This window comes from Hylobates moloch, unplaced genomic scaffold (assembly GCF_009828535.3).
Source record: "Hylobates moloch isolate HMO894 unplaced genomic scaffold, HMol_V3 SCAFFOLD_43, whole genome shotgun sequence".
Classification (NCBI taxonomy): Eukaryota; Metazoa; Chordata; class Mammalia; order Primates; family Hylobatidae; genus Hylobates; species Hylobates moloch.
The window spans coordinates 913699-931773 of record NW_026652318.1 but is presented as its reverse complement, the minus strand read 5'-3'; the positions used below and the strand labels follow the sequence as shown (position 1 = coordinate 931773).

Genomic DNA, 18075 nt, shown 5'->3' with positions numbered 1-18075 from the left:
TCATAGCTTTGAGCCTATAAAAGCTGTTTCGACTAGCACACTTGACTTCTGGTCCTGGCGCTACCACTTGCTAGCTGCGTTATCCAGGACAAGTTATTTACACTTCTCTGGTTCTCAATTTACCCACCTGTAAAATGGACAGCCTAACAGTTCATGGAGTGTCATGCTGACAGAGTGAGATAAGGTGTGCAAAAGCATTTTGAAGGCTGTGCTATATCACTGTAAAATACATTATCATTCTCTACCCACTCACAAGAGTTGCTCTAATGGCCTCTGTGGGAGTCAGTGACAATTTGCCAGGCTGCTGTCTACTCTTGCTCTTTGAACATACATGTTAGTGTGCATATCCATATAGGCCAAATATTTTACAGGAAGCCTAACTTTGAAAAACTAAGTCTGTGGCAGTGTTTGTATAGAATGTGCAGCTTTGAATAATCAAAAGGACTGCATTCATTTTTTATAATATTCCATCCAGCTTTTTGTTGAAGGTTGAAAGTGCTAAAGGAGACTGGGCTCCCCTGTGGCAGATTGCTATTATAATAGGTATCATGAGGTTGATGTATTAACCTGGAAAGTACATCAGCCCTTTCAGGTTGTGTTATCTCCAGGTACATGTATTTATCGACCTTCCATTATAGTGATTCAAATTACTTTTGGGGGATTAACTTCAGTGGGATGGGGCTGCTAACATTTTCAACAAATTTTTCTTGTTGCAGCCAAGTTGTCAGAGGTGTCACCGTCATTCCCCATTGGTTATCATGAATCATACTAGGCTTTTATACCCGAGAGCCCTGAGGCATTGACTCTACAGATGATGGAATTATGAATGCCTTATTTCAAGCACTCCTGAAGATTGGCCTTAACCTTTGACTCTCAGATGATTTTTTTTCTAGACCAGTGCAATCAAATTACATACCAAAGGAAACTAAATTGCACTGAGATCTGTTTCCCAATTTTATTGTATACCTGTAGTTCTCAAGACGTATTTCTTATTCCATGATGATAATGCTGGGATTGCATTTCCTGCCCTTGGTTGTGGCTTTCAGAAGGTAGTAAGTTTGCTGATGAGATTTGCACATTTCATTCCCTTAGCAGTAAAATGGTAGAAACTTGAGCTAAGGACTTTAGGACTGTTTTCCTAAAATGACATTTCCATTTAATAAGACACTCAAAGACATTTTTTTCCTGTTTGTTCTAAATATTTACTATTATAATTCACTTCATCATTTAGATGTCTATGTAGTCAGTTCCTGCCTGTGAACGTGATATTAGAAGGGATAATAAGCCGGAGCCACAAGGGTCCATGTTCCTTGGCAGAGTGGAGTCCTCCTGGGAAGAGTTCACATGCAATCAGCGTTAGGCCAGATGCTGAATACATGTTCATTGGTGTTTGTTCATTTGATCTACTAAAGCAATTCATCCCCTCAGTCCTTTCACTTCCATCCCCACGCGCCATTTCTGACCCTCCATGCTGGCCCAACACTCACCTTCACTTTGCTGTGTCGACATGGGCTTGCTGTCAGTTCCCAATCTGACTTGTTATCACTGCCCTCCACCTCCTCCAGGCAAAGATCATTTCCATTCAGCCTCTTCCTCTAGGATCCGACTTTGAGTCCCCCCTCACTAGCTTCCCTTTGTCTTTATTTCAGTGAGATGGATTAACAAATTTACCTCTTTACCAATTTTTAAAATGTGAGGTATAATAACAAATTATTTCTGGTGCTATTATAATAATATGACTTGGTACAATAACCTGCACTTATTTACTACTTCTCTGTGTTTGTCTGTTTGATATACAGGAGGTCCAGTCTGGTCATAACAACCAAACTCTACTGGGGTGGAAAGTAAGTTATTTTTCCTACTAAACAGAAAACAACTAGTAGTTCATGCTTTTTTGCTATTAAGCAGTTATTTTACATATAACGTACCAAGATTAATTGGCTTAGAGAGGGGGTTTTTTGTTTTTTGCTTTTTTTTCTCACACTAAGGAAATAGCAATTAGCCTAAGATTTAATTTTTGCAAGGTACTCCCAAAGAAATTTAGTGCAAAGCATGTGGTCACTTGTTACTAAGTGATTAATGTAGATTTTTCTAATACCAATCTCATACTTAGAATCATTTCCAAAATAGAGTTCAAATTTGAGGAAAGAAAAATAGGCACAAAGCATCACAGAAGAAAAGCCACTCAAATCTGCCAAAACTCAGAGACTTGTACAGAACGCAAAGATAAAAATATCTTGTCTGGCTCCATGTCTAAGTCTCTGATCATTTCTGCAGAGGGCTCTGAAAGTGCCGATCAAAAGGACCATCTCATTGGAGAATAACATGGAGCTACCTGTATCACTCGCTGTCAGGCCAAATGAAAGAGAAATGCTCTCTGTTGTGGGATGCAGAGAAGATTTCACAGGATGAACTGGCTTCTTATGGGCCTGCTGATATTTGAACTGGTACTTACATTATTCAGCAGGACTTGGAAGGCTGGCCTTTTTGACAAACATGTAAGAAAACAGCAAGCTATTCCATATACCAGAGCAATCATTGGTACTGTGCTTTTCCATCTTTGAGACAGAAATCGCAAAAAAAAAAAAAAATGCTGGAGTTTTAACAAAAAGCAAAAACAAACAAAACCTTATTTACCTTCCTATAACTGATAGGGAATTTTTTTTAGTTGGAGGCAGAGGCCAATTCTTCTTTAGGAACCTTCTAATCAAAATGTCTATGTATATACACACTTGCAAACACATACTCTATTTTGTTGTTGGTTTTGAGCCTATTTATAATGATATGAAGACAGAAAGATGGAATTTACATTTTTATTCCTGTAGTAATCTGTACAAAAATAAAGCAACATCATGCCTATGAGAAATGTGGATTTTCATTGTCCATGCTTTGATTCACAGTGCCATTGCTCAGTGCTTTCGAAATGCTACAAAACCTTTCAGGAAATGAGACAGTCTGCAAGAACCGTTATATAGTAGAATATGTAGTAGAATACTACCTACGGTATTACTAATGTACTTATTAAAAATACCAAATAATACATTCACAAAAGTGAATGGTAAATATTATATTTAAAAAGAAGCTGCCAAAGGTATTGATGTTGAAGAAACATGTTATGGATACTTTAAAATTCAAGTACCATATTTCATTCTAATTGGCCAGAGCTTGAGAATTGGGAAGGCAAAAGTCCTTATGATTAAGGGTCTGCCTTCTGGGGTACTAATTTAAGGAACATTTGCTTCATCACATTTTAATTTAGTTTTAAAATTTATTTTAGAAGTCAAAAGGCACTTCCAAATTTGCTTCCTTTATCAGAAAAGCTAACAAAAAAGTTCAGCAGCCTGGCAATCTTACAATAAACTCACAAACGTATGTCAGGCCTTTTTATTTTCTCTAGATTGGTTAAGAACAAGGTGAAAAGGTTGTACAGTGTCTTGAATTAAATATGGACAGAGTGTACGTGGCTGAGTTGCTGTTAACTGGAGCCTGGTGTTGAGCATGTTAGTGGCATGGAGACAGTCATGGATAATTCATCTACTGAGATCTCCAAAGAAAAGGGGTTCAGTGTGTTGCCCACCAGACTTCTCTCCTTAGCCTCCAGTGGTGTAGAATTTGATAAGAACAGGGTACAAAATTAGCAATTCAGACCAGAGATTTAGAGAAGAAAAGAAAGCACACTCTCATTCAAAGTTATTTGCTTCTTTTTCTTGGCAGAGCTGAAACAGAAAGAGGGCTGTCAAGAAAGCATATTATTGAAGGTGGGTACTTCTGCTTCAATTTTATTTTTGGTTGTGGGCCCCTCATTCAAGAAAGGTATCAACCAAACAAATTCAGAACACACTGAAAGAGGAAAAAGTTCTATATGAAAAGTGCCACAATCAACCAAGTTTCTTCTTGGGGTTAAATATAGGGAATGCAGAGATGTAGAGGGGAGAATGGGAACTCAAAAGGAAAAGGCAAAATTGCATAGGACTCTTCTCATTTTCAGCTATTACTAATATTAATAAAACATTCTCATAAGACTTTTTAAAAGAGCTTTATTGAGATATAATGTACGTATCATGAAAGTTTACCCATTTAAAGTGTAGATTTCATTTGTTCTGAATATAATTATGGAGTTGTACACCAAACACCCTAATGTGAAAACATTTTTACCACCCCTAAAATAAACTTTATACCCACTAGAAGACACTCCCCATCACCTCCTCACCCCCTCCCACAGTCCCAAGCAACCATAAATCTACTTTTTATCTCTATAGATTTGACAATTCTGGACATTTCATGTAAATGAGATCTCATGATATATGACATTTTGTAACTGATTTCTTTCACTTAGCATAATGTTCATTCATGTTGTAGCACATGTCAGTATTTTATCCCTTTCTTTGCCAAGTAATAGTCCACTATATGGAGAGCCACATTTTGTTTATCCATTTATCAGTTAAAGTGCGTTTGGCTTATTTTCACTTTTTGGCTACTCTGAATAATGCTGCTATGAACATTTGTGTGCAAATTTTTGTGTAGACATATGTTTAGACTACTATACTTTTTGGTTTTAATTTTATTGTTGTTTAGATTTTTCATATATATATATTTTATTTCAATAGCTTTTGGGGTACGAGTAGTTTTTGGTTACATGATGAATTGTATAGTAGTGACCTCTAAGGCTTTAGTGCACTCATCACTGAGTAGTATACTATACTGTTTTAGAAGGGTATATACATATGCATAGACAAATGTGTAGAAAATTACCACTAGGTAATTGATTCCTGGTGCATTACTTTTGCAAGGCACTCAAAATTTTGTATAATTTAGAAATAAACAGGAAATAAAACAGTCAACAAGAACCATTATGTAATAAAATACTACTACTATACTTAATCGTGAAGATTGTGAGAATTGTGAGTAATTTTTGTTTATTTCTTGCTTGTCTATATAAAATTTTACACGTATACTTTTTGCAGTAAAGAAAAATGTTAAGAGTTTATACTAGTTTGTGAAGTACAGATGCTCCCCAATTTATGATGGGATTACATCTCAATAAACCCATCTAAAATTGAGAATATCTTAAGCTGAAAATGCATTTAATAATAACCTAACCTACTAAACATCACAGCTTGGCCTAGCCTACCTTAAATATGCTTAAAATACTTACATTGCCCTACAGTTGAGTAAAACCATCTAACACAAAGCTTATTTTATAATAAAGGCTATTTTATAATAAAGGCTATTTTATAATAAATTAAATGTCACATGTATTAATAATTTATTGAATACTGTTCTGAAAGTGAAAAACAGAATGTTTTGGACACTTGATGTACAGTTTCTACTAAATGCATATCACTTTCACAACATCATAAAGTTGAAAAACCGTAAGTCAAACCATTGTAAATTGTGAACTATCCGTATTTCAAAAAAAATCCAAGAATTTTGTAACTTTAGATTCATGATTGATCATTGAAACAAGTGATTTTCTCCTTTTTAAAAAATAATTTCATTTAGGAAATACTAACATTACCAAAAATGTAAAATGTGCTCTAATCTCACCACTTCAAAAATAAAAATAGATAAGGAAGCCAGGTTCTCCATTTGCTCATCCAATCTCATACCATCCTAGAGTTTGACAATCTGGTGCACATCTTCTTCACCTTTTCTCTATGGTTGTACTGACTTAGCTGTCTATCCATCCATCCAAACACTGGCTTATATTTTAAATATATATATAAAAACAGTAGAACCAGGCTACAAATATTAACCTAAGCCTTGATTTTTTTCTTAATTAAAATACACAACTTACAGATTATTTTCAGTTTTGAGCGTTATAAAGAATTATACAAGCGACCATCCTTAGGTAAATGGGGTAGATTCCAGAGTGGCATTGCTAAGTCAAAGAATTATACAAATTTTAACACAAAATTACTTTCTAAAAGTTATTTATATATTTGTTTATTAGTGAGTTTGATAATTCTTTTAATAATTTTGTTCTTTTTCTGGAAATTCACTCTTCATGTTGTCAGGCTATTTTTCTTTTGATTTGTTTGTCTTGGTCATAATAATTTGCAGGAGCTCTTTGATACTAGTGATGTTCACTTTTTGCTTGGTTATATGTATTGCAAATATTTTATCCCAGGCTGTCATTTCATTGTGAACTTTTTTCTGTCCTTGAACCTAAGAGATAATGTTTCATTTGAGTATTTTTATTCCGACTTGGAAGCTGAAGATCTTTATTGACCTATAAACAAGACTACATTGAAATATCTTAGACTTGCAATAGAAAAAAAATAGTTTCAGTATTCAATCACTGAGTTTAAAATGAAGACTTTTGAAGCCAGATCTCAGAATGTATATATGTATTCTTTCTTGATTGCCAGTGTGAACCATATGTGTGTACATGCGTGTGTGTGTGTGTGTACATAGATATATATACCATAATAATTAAATCACCCCATTGTTTCCAAAGTCTTTGTATAGGTTTGGTATCTCTCACTGACTGTTTTTTAAATATAATTTTAAGCATATTGGCTTTCAAATCAGACAGACCTTTGTTCAAGTTCCAACTCTGTCATTTATGAGCTGGTGACTTTGTGCAAGTTACTTAACCTACCTAGCCTCTGTCTCCTTAACTATAGACTATAAATATAAGGGTTACTATATGGGGATAAAAATTACATAATTCACATTGAGCACAGTGTCTGTCACATAATAAGCACTTAACACATATTATTTTTGTCATCATCATTGTCCTTATAAGTACAACTGCTAGTCTTCATTCCGTGGATAAGGATACTCTTTACTAAGCAGTGACATTCTGAAACAGCTACAATAAATGACAACCTTCTACCCCTAAGAAAAGCCTCCAAATTCCTCACCCAAACAGCATCCCTTCTCAGGCCTTAGTGTCCCATTTGACATTATAAAGTTAAAGCTAACCTGCCTCTCAAAGCTGTTACTGTCCTAGCATTCCTGCTCCAGCATTTGCCCTCATGACTTGTGTTCTCTTCCACGGAGTTTGCCAGTGACAAATAACTCAAGTCAGCTTACAGAACCACGCTGAATGAACAGGGCAGCAGTATGTTTCCTGAAAAGTTCTTGTTTTTTGTTCTTTTCTTTTTAATCCAATTAATTAGAAAAGAGAGATTCAGAAAATGGTTCACACTGGTAATTAACAAAGAAATATAAAATCGAAGAGAAAAAGAATGGAGAAGGTCTACTACTATGCTCCTCACTGCGTCTCCATTGCTTTAATATTTACCAGAGTGTGTACACAATTTCAGGGTTCTCTCTTTCTTTTTTTTTTTTTTTTTTTTGTGATGGAGTCTTACTCTGCCGCCCAGGCTGGAGTGCAGTGGCACGATCTCGGCTCACTGCAACCTCCGCCTCCAGGGTTCAAGCAATTCTGCCTCAGCCTCCCAGGTAGCTGGGACTACAGGCATGTGCCACCATGCCCAGCTAATTTTTTTGTATTTTTAGTAGAGGCAGGGTTTCACCATGTTGGCCAGACTGGTCTCATATTCCTGACCTCAGGTGATCTGCCTACAAATAAGCATTTTTTCAAGCTTCATATGACATAATAGAAAAACCTTAAATTCCCTCCACCTTTAAATAAGTCAGGAATTCTCTTAGGAACTAATCTCTGAGGATAGATAAACCAGTTCAGCTGAAATTCAAGCTGACCCAGATTCAAACTTTAACACAAAATTTCAAACTTTTGAGATGGAAGAAGAATTGAGATCATTTGTTATTATGTTGCTGCTGGTGGTGTTATTTTACAGTCCATAGTTTCTGCCAAAGATAAAGCTTTGTGATTACGAGAGAATTAGCTTGAAGTATTTTCTAGGCAGGCTGAAATTAGGGAATTGAGTGAATTTTGCAGAAAAGCAAGGACATGAGACGAGACCCAAAATAAAGTTTAAAAAAGTGTACAAGTCATTATCCTTTGGTTTCATTGGTACTTGGTTCTGTGATGCAGGTGACCTTATTCGACATTGGAGATTTGTATACAAATTAAATTAGAGAAGTACTATTAGAGGATAAGACAGAAAGTTCAAATTGATACAGAGTTCAGGCCACTTCTGTGCTGGGTGACCTTAGCCACCTGAGTTAGTTTACAGAGTATACAATGAGCTTGACTTGTGTATAATGTAGGTTTGAAAGAATTCATATTGAAAGGCCTTTTTAATGAGCCCAAAGTTCTTGACTTAGATCTGCTTAGGTGTAATGCTCTCCTTAGATTCACAAGGAGGAGGAAGAAATTTCACTAGTAGATTGATTACACTCATTTAGAATCCCAAAGTCCCCTCAGGTTCTAAAATCCAATTTACTCATTCAGCCATTCCACAAACATTTTTTAAACCCCAATTTGAGCCAATCTTAGAATTGAGCAGAACAGATTCCTTTGGTGCTGGCTGGGCATGGTGGCTTCTGCCTGTCATCCCAGCGATTTAGGAGGCTGAGGTGGGAGGATGGCTTGAGGCCAGGAGCTTGAGATCAGCCTGGTCATCATAGTGAGACCCTTCTCTCTACAGAAAAAATTAATTAATTTAAATAAAATAAAACACATTCCTTTAGTGCCTAATGTAAAGGAAAAGAAATAGTTTGGTAGGTCACCAAGTAAGAATAAGTAAATCACTTGTGTATTCCAACAGCCAAAAGCTGTGTCCGACCCTGCATTTGCCTTTCAGGTAAACAGTTTGGTTATGCAATTCAAAACACAAACCCACTGCCATTGTTTTTGGAGTAGGAGAGGAAAATAATCTGAGAAGGCTCTGCTTGAAACTTTTTAATTAATAACAAATGTTAAGCTCTACGAACTTTAAAAGAAAAAGACAATCTATGATTTTTCAATTAAAGAATACATTTCTGAACAAATGGATTTGCCATAGGATTTTTTTTCAGTGTACTACGTTCACGTAAACATACATCAGCCATCAAGGATAACCACGTTTCGTAAAGGGAGGCACAGCCACATGCTGAATGTGATTCCAATACAACCTAGCCTTTAAAAAAGAGGCCGGGCGTGGTGGCTCACGCTTGTAATCCAAGCACTTTGGGAGGCCGAGGCGGGCGGATCACGAGGTCAGGAGATCGAGACCACAGTGAAACCCCGTCTCCACTAAAAATACAAAAAAAAAATTAGCTGGGCGTGGTGGTGGGCACCTGTAGTCCCAGCTACTCAGAGAGGCTGAGGCAGGAGAATGGCGTGAACCCCGGAGGCAGAGCTTGCAGTGAGCCGAGATTGCGCCACTGCACTCCAGCCTGGGGGACAGAGCGAGACTCCGTCTCAAAAAAAAAAAAGAAGCAGATGTCTCAAATTATGGTGATAGGTCTGCTGAGAAAAAACTAGAAATTATATAAACAATGTATATTATTTAAGGCAACTTTTTTTGCAAGCTAGATAGAAAAGCAGGTGCGTGGTAGGTGTAAAAGGTAACGACACAGCATGCTTAAATATAACCCTTGCAGAATCTCCAAACAACTGACTTCCTTGCTTCCACACAGTCAAACCTGCAACACTGAACACCCCATTCACCTCTAACTGTGCCAATCTGCTGACTGTCTGGAATAAACATATTTCTTTAGAAACCTGTGAAATACACTTAAATTGAATTAAGGTTACCTTCTAAACAGTATGGTTCTTGTTAAACTTTGGAACCTAAAAGAAAAATGGACTTAGATTTTTTTTGACTGCAGTCACTTGAAAACTATTTTCCTTAAGTAATTTATTTTCCTGTGGACTTTTATCTCCTCAAGGTCAGGGAGCATTTCTCTTGCTTCTCCTGTTTTCCTCTTTCCACAGACGCTGGGTTAGTGCGGAGGCACAGGCTAAGGTCAAATTGCCTTCAGCAAGTGCATTTACTGCACTGGAGCACTTACCTCCTTAGGTTAAGATTGGCTGCCCAGCTGCCCTTCTGGAGCTAAGGTTAATGCATTTTTGCATGTCTACTTAAAACAATACCTAGCCCTGAGCCAGTGCTCAACAAACATTTGCTAAATGGAGATAGAACATGATGACTTGTTTTTTGAAACTAAACGTAAATGGCTCTTAAGGAGATACTCATGAAACATGCCTTAATGTTGATTTAATTTATGTATTTCTACAAAATTAAAGCATCCAGATAGGAAAAAGCAGGAATATCTGATTTGGTTTGCAGTCACATGAAAGACCAAAGCAGGAAGATCACCAAGCACCATTTTGTCCTTGGACAGATGAGGAAACTGAGGCTCAGAGAGGCTAAGGGATATCACAGGGTCATTCGGGACAGCCCAAATCAGTACCCTGAATCCCAAACCCTGTACCTCACCTCCTCTGAATGCCAGACTGGTCCATCCAGCTGCCAAGAGCTCCATGTAGTGACTGAGGTGATGCTTAGACTCAACTTGGCTCCCCGACCACCTCTGGTTGGCTCTCCCCCTGACTGCCCCATTTAGTAACAGTCACTTCACTTCTCAGGGCAAAAATCTAGGAGTCATTCTTGTTTACTGTACTCTCCACACCCTATATCCAGCACACCAGCAAGTCCATGTATTACTATTTACACAACTTGTCCCAAATGTGTACACCTCTCACTAACTTTGTCTGAGCTGGATGGGCTGCGGTGGCTGTGCCTGCCTTCACTCTTGTGCCTTCAGGTCCCTCTCAGCAGGTGGAGCCATCGGTTCAAAATGGAAATCTGATCATATTATTTCCTTTGCTTAATCTCCTCCTCACTCGACCCTCCCCCCCTCCACCAATGTCTTTAAATCTCACACAGAATCCAAAGTTCATACCATGGATTACAAGACTTTATGTGATTGAGATTTTTAAAGTGAGTGGATAGTATCCTTTACGGGGACAATTTCCTTTCACTCCACTTCAAAGTCAGAGGAGGGATCACTGGCCTCAGATACTTGAATTTCTTGCCAAATATCAAGAAAGACTGCTTTTCAGAGAACATTAAAGAGGTGGGAATGACCAAATACCATGAGACTGACCTTAGTATCAAGTCCATATCATTAGTTCCAGGTACACATTATGACCTTGAACAAGGAACCTGTGCCAATAGATGCTCTCAATATGCACTGTTAGTGCTCCTTGGGATGAAGACTGTGTCTGTGCATCTTTAAACCCCGAGAGCCTGGCACAGTCTCAGGATGAAATTGGAACCCAATACATGCTCATGGGATGGAATAATAAATGACAAAAGTCACACCTGTCTGTGACATGTCTGATCACACAGTGCTGTAACAGTGCCAAGTTATTTGTAGCCTCTTCTGCTAGTTACTCTCAGCCCACACTGAGCTGTTTAGAAAAGAATGGGGAGAGAGGGCCATTGTCAGAAAACAAGATACTTATTTCCTCTGCCAGGCATAGGCCAGAACTGTCATTAAATGCCCCTTTCCAAAACAGGCGGTCTAGTGAAAATTTTTGGCATTTGGTCTTTTGCTGTCTTCCCCCTGAAACTTTCCAGATGTGAACACCATGGTATAATTTCACATTCTGGTTCTGTGGACTATGTTACACAGCTCTCCCAGGAGCAGCAATTCTGAAGGTGTCAGTATTGTTAGGCCCACTGCAGACTAGAGAATTGAGTCTCAACAAAAGGTCAAAGAACCCAAGTGGGGTCCCTAGCATGCTAGGGTGCAGATTTCCGACCTTTCAAACCTTGTGATACCCTGTTATTTGTTTACTTAGCATTCTTGTCCTTTCCTTACCTCCTCCCTGCATACAACTGTCCCCAAAAGTGGCTCGTATCATGATACTTTTTCATGTTAATTTAATTTCACACTGTTTCTTGAGATAGCTGGTGATACCCTGTGCCTGAGCATCAAGGAAGGTTTATAAGAGCAGGCATTAGACCTCATAACATCTGTCTGCCCTAATCTCTTCATCAAAGCTTTTAGCAAGCTGCCATCACAGACAATCCTTTCTCAATGGATGGAAAATATTTCTGGAACAATATTCAAGCACTCCATTTTCCTGTCAGAAAAGTAATTGTGGCTGGCTGATAAACCAGTAAGAAAAATCAAATTTAAATGAACCAAATTTAAATTTATAAGAGTCTCATTTAACATGCAGTTAATTTTATGCCTATAATAAAGAGAGTAAAGCCTCTGGTCTCCCTGAGGAATTAAAGAGGCTGATGAGAGAATGCTAAAGGCTGTGCCCCATGGAAATGGGGTAACATGATTCTCGAACACTGTCATCCTTTTGGTTGCATAATATTATATACAATACATTCTATTTCGGGGAAGTATTAATTTTGCTAAAATTAATTTTTTCCTGAGTATTCATAGAAATGTGACCAAATGGTTAGGGCTGAAACATAGGCGATTGGTTCCTGACTCCCTTTTTAAGTTCTTATTCTCTCCTTCATATTACGTCTTCAGTCTCTATAGCGTCTAGTGTTTTTGTTTCTTCCCTCCAAAATAGAGAATAATAGAAATGGTAGAGCTCAGCTATATTTTATGTTCCTTAAACTGTGTTCCAATTAGTAAAGTGTTGAGCACAGGCTTCATTTGCTAACCCTTTTATATTACTATTAAAACCAACGTTTACATTAAGATGGGGTTGGCGCAGTCATTTATTTCTGATTTAAACCATTTTAATCATTTTAATGAGTTTTATGTGTAATAAATGTACCTCTAGCTCACTATAAGCCTATTAAGTGATCCAAAACATAAACATTAATTTGCATTATTCAAGAAGAAAAACACTAACTGTTGGAAAGAAGCTGCTTTTTAGTCTAAATTTTGCTTCTGGATATTGCCACATACAAGTCACTGTGAAGGTCGTTTCTAAGTGTATATTTTCCTGTGACAGTGATAATATTCCTGAAAAAGCTCTAAGACTTTTTTTGTTGGGGGGAGTCAGCCTTTGATATATTTTTAAAACGTTCTAGAGTCAATTAACAATCATTGTATTCAACGCATTTTTGAAACTATTCCAATTCAATTTTTTTAAAGTAAATCCTTGAAAGAAACCAAACTTCAACTCTTTGAATAGTGCTCATATTTAGATTTTGGGGTTTGTTTCCTGCTTCTGCTCCCAGGATTGAAGGGCTCCCTCCAGAGGCTGCAGCTCGAGTATGTGGATGTGCTCTTTGCAAATCGACCAGACAGTAACACTCCCATGGAAGGTAAGTCAAGAAATTGAATAAAATACTCGAGAATTCTTGATTCAGCTGGAGGGCCTATTCTGCTCACAGTAGGAAATGAATTGTATTCAGACTGATCGAACTGAATGTGAAAAATAAAAATGTTCCTGACCGATGCCTTTTGGCCTCTGCGTTTACCCCCAAAACCAATGCTCTGTGTGCTGCATCTTCTTTTTTTAAAGCAGTTGAAGGCATTGGGCTCGTGGCTCCCACTAGTTACAGTGCTCACCTTTTCCAGGTTCATTTCACTTTTGTGACTTCATCAACTAAAACAATAAAGTTAATTGGAAAGGGGCTTTATAACTCAGCCATCATCATTTCACAGTAAATCCTTTGAGGGTCTTCCTATTTTATAATGGCTCTAAGTCTGATTAGTTTCCAGTCTGTGGTAGCAATGCTCAGTGGTGCCACCAGCAGGGATTCCACAGGAGCGACTGCTTCAAAATAAGATTTCACTGCAGTTTGATTGTTGATTCTCAAGGAGCTGCAACATTTTATCCCCTTTCTGTTATAACTGTTTGAGGACCACAGTTTAAGCTTCTCCCTGTGGAAGCTTTCAGAATGTTTCTAAAACCAGATTTTCTTCAATTTACATTTATTTACGGAACTTGCTAGGATGTTTGAGACAGAAGATAGTTTGAGAGGCTGAGGATGAATCAAAAAGAATGTTCCAGTTAACTGAAGTTTAAAATCATATAGATTATCACTTACCTGAGGTGACTGAGAATGAAGATATTTGAGAAAAAGAGCAAAAATGAATATTCTGGTTATTTGAACAATATGATATGGATTACCACTTTTAAAATAATTAGAATAGTTTGATTCACATGAGATTACACTGAAGGTAACTTTGTCCTTGATGATTCAAAAGGCAGGGTCTTGTAATAAATCAGGTTCTGTAAAGAGTGGTTCTTGTTATAGGGTTATAGAAGGGTTATAGTAATGGAAAAGTATAAATGATTGACATATTATAAATTTTTCTAGGTTGTATTTCTGATCATAAAAAAGTTATGGAAATTATTTTCCTTGCTATTTATCTCATTCTCAACTACAGAGAAATGTAAAATATATATATTCTTATATCTAACTTTCTCCTACAGTTTTCTTCTTTCTTGAATCTGGGTAAAATTAGGAGTTTATTATAAAACAGTATCAGTGTTGGAAATTTTCCGTGGAAATGACATAAAACTGCATATTTTTTGTCACAGCAAAGATGAGGTGTTCGATAAAGCAAATCATAAGCATTTTATTAGTATAAGAAGTATTTATTGCAAGGGTAATATGATGTCATACAACTCTTTTTTATTTTTTATTTATTTTTTATCTTCTTTTTCCATAAGTTATTGGGGTACAGGTGGTGGTTGGTTACATGAGTAAGTGCTTTAGTGGTGATTTGTAAGATTTTGGTGCACTTATCACTCGAGCAGAATACAGTGCACCGTATTTGTAGTCTTATCCCTCACCCCTCTCCCACTCTTCCCCCCAAGTCCCCAGAGTCCACTGTAGCATGCTTTTATGCCTTCGCGTCCTCATAGCTTAGTTCTCACATATCAGTGAGAACATACAATGTTTGGTTTTCCATTCCTGGGTTACTTCACTTAGAATAATAGTCTCCAGTCTCATCCAGGTCACTGCAAATGCTGTTAATTCATACTTTTTTATGGCTGAGTAGTATTCCATCACACATACATATATATATATATATATATGTGTGTGTGTGTATATATATGTATATATGTACATATATGTGTGTGTGTGTATGTTGTTTGGTAGTAGCAAAAATGTATATATATACACACACACACATACATATATATATATATATATATATCTCTCTCACAGTTTCTTTATCCACTCGTTGATTGATGGGTATTTGGGTTGGTTCCATGATTTTGCATTTGTGAATTGTGCTGCTGTAAACACACGTGTTCTTTAAGGAATAGTCACACTGTTTTCCGTAGTGGCTGTACTAGTTTACATTCCCACCAGCAGTGTAGAAATGTTCCAGTCAATTCTTAATGACACGTTAAAACAGAGCACTAAAGTTATTTAGTCCGCAAAAGTGTCAAGTAAAATGCCATTTAGTGGGGTCTATGAAAGACTGGAATTGCTTCACATTTTAAGTGCCTAGCGACTGTTTTCCTCTTTTAGACAGTGTTCTTTGCAGTTATACCATGTACAGGATAGCAGAACATCTGAGATTTTTAAGGATTTTGTTCCCATCTTACCCCTACCTTTAATTTTAGGAATATACTGTAGGAGTCTCTCAAACAGAAAACATAATTTGAGTTATATTTATAGAAGAAGGAGGAAGTCCTCAATTAGGAGCCAAACTATGTGATACCAACAAGATAATGATGTCTCTTGTATCAATATTTATTACATGTTGAAATGTATTAAAATAAATCTTCAAAGTGTTTTAAAAAATAATTGCTGCTGCCTGGTGGAGTTCGTAACTGCAGCATTGTTTAGCCTTTGTAGGAATCAGAAAATTTACATTTTGCCTGAGTAGTTTCTTATATACAATTCCACAAAGCGGAATGGGAAGCTATTTTATCCTGAGTCATTTTCCAAGTTCAGAAGCATAATGAAGGGTGTCAAACAATGGAGATTCGCCACTTGTTGATAAGGTCAAGGCACATGGCATTTTGTAGCACAGCAGCAGTCAACCACCTCATGCTGGAATGTAGCCTGCTCCCCCTTACCAGGAAGGGGAGACTCACCCCAACAGGCCAATCAAGCTCTGAGGCTTATTCTTCTGGGAGGACCAGAATGTCCCTTCTAGCAGGGACATTCCACAGGCAGCTCCCCATGCAGGACTTGTTCCAGATTGAAATAGCTTCCACGTGAGTTTTCCCTAGCTTTCAGAAAATGTTTATCCTCAAACTTAGTACACTCATTTGTTCCAAGGTGGGCCCACTGGAACAACCAGAGTTTGATATAAGTCTCTGGAAACACATCTATACATATAGTCTTTTCTACTTTACTGTACCAGGGGAAAGTACTGATCTGGGAAATAAAGAAGAAATAGGAAATAAAGAGATAGGACTGTCAGGTGGACTTGGGTACATTTGGCACCCTAAAGATGGGGGGAAAATAAGGTGCCTGTGTTAGTTCTGGATTCCATGTTGTTGAGAGTCACCTTTGCAACAATTTTGTAAATCATACAGTGTGTGTATGGGAATAAAGTTGTACATGTACAATGGGGGTATACCTTAGGAAGACTATCAATGTTTCTAAAAACATTACAGAAGGCAAATGTTATTTATAATCAAATTACCCTTGAAAACACTACAGTAACTCTGTTAGTTAATGATATTCTACTGGCTTTAATTAATTACTCAATTTATTTTTCAAATGTGGTGAAAAAATCATCACCAGATAGTTGTCCAACCTTTTCTTTTTGATAGTGGCAGAAAAATCCTTAATATCAAATGATATTACTTTTTTTCTTGTTTCAGCAACTCATGTTGGCTATTTTAGGTTCACTTGCATCCATTTCTGTTTAAGTGACACAACAGTGGTTGCCAAGTATATATTGTTGAGTATTTATATATTAAATCTACATTTATTAATACTATAGACCCTTAGCATTTGTAAATCATTTTTATTGATTTCAACTATTATTTGCCAACCCCATGGAGTCACAACACACACTGACATAATTCTGCTGAGGCACCTCTTTTAAACACAGGGGACATAGCACTTTCAAATGAGTTCAGCCCAACTCAGTGCTTGCTCTTATTTGTCACTGATTACCAGGTAGCGTGGAGTTCAAGAACTTGGGGACACTGAGAGTCTCCAGTCATAAACTATGCAAATGTCAAGGGTCATGTGTGTGCCCACAATGAGCATTGCTAAGATACATTTTAAACAACTTCCATTTAAATATTATTAAAATGCCAATTGCATTTGTGTGGTTTCTACCATGAAATGATGTTAATCGGGAACGTTTTAAAAATAAACCAAGATGAGCTTCATCCAGTTTCTACATATCGTATAGCAACCATTTGAGCCAGAAGAAGATTAACTGCAGCATCTTTATAATATATTGGCATCATATATCTAATTAGTTTTTTCCTTCCCTTATTTCTTAGAAAATCAATAGACAAAAAGCGAGTCCTCTCAAAAGAATGGCTGTAAATTCCAAAGGTGCAATCAGGGGTGAGACACTTCATTTGCAGTCTGCAACCCCATGGAATACAGTTAGACATTTTCAGGCTATAGGAAGATGTTCCTGACAACAGAGGGGAGCTTGTGTACTTTTTCCTCTGTCCCTCTTGTTTATTTTTTCTGGTTCACCTAGTAGTAAGTCATTTTTCTTTCACAGCATCTGCCATACCATCTGTCTCTGCTACAATATCTGGCAACGATGGCATGTTTTCCAGTCCTAGAAAAAAATCAGCCCCACATCCCATTTCTTCCTTCTTATGGGTCTGTGTTCCTCCCAGTAGAGTCACTGACAGTTCTTTATGCTCTATGAAGCTCATATCCCTAATTCTCTCACTTCCACAAATCCCTAACTTGTATTTCAAAATCTTCTCTCGAGCTCATTAGACAAGAAAAAGTTCAGGCAATAGAGCCAGTCTGGACATGGATAGACACAGAGCATTTATGTGTCCAAGGAGCTGTATGAAGAGTTTTTTTTGTTTGTTTGCTTGTTTGATTTTCTGTCATTCCCAAACACCTGGCTAATATCTCTATCTATACTCTTCTTACTGCTCCAGGAAGAAGAGATTGAGCCTAACTGTGGTCATGAAAGGAGGGTATAAGCCTGTACCACTTGCAGACAATAGCAAAAAGAGGGGACACATTAACTTTTCGATCTGAGAATATGATTTTTAAATTAAATTAAATTTTAGTTAGTTTTTTATTTTAAAAACACTTGGATTTGAGTCCTTACTTTTCATATAGAGCTTGTTGCCAAAACTGATTATTCTTA

The 18075-nt window shown here is 37.2% G+C and overlaps 1 protein-coding gene across 3 annotated transcripts in view; it reads left to right on the top strand.

The window, feature by feature from the left end:
* LOC116463592 (voltage-gated potassium channel subunit beta-1) overlaps positions 1–18075 on the top strand; it is a 494818-nt gene that overhangs the window by 418946 nt on the left and 57797 nt on the right. For all 3 annotated transcript variants that reach the window (XM_058434750.1, XM_032146779.2, XM_032146780.2), the window contains exons 6-8: positions 1800–1844; positions 3715–3758; positions 13029–13115. In XM_058434750.1, coding sequence (XP_058290733.1) covers positions 1800–1844; positions 3715–3758; positions 13029–13115 — 176 coding nt within the window. The remainder of the gene's footprint in view (positions 1–1799; positions 1845–3714; positions 3759–13028; positions 13116–18075) is intronic.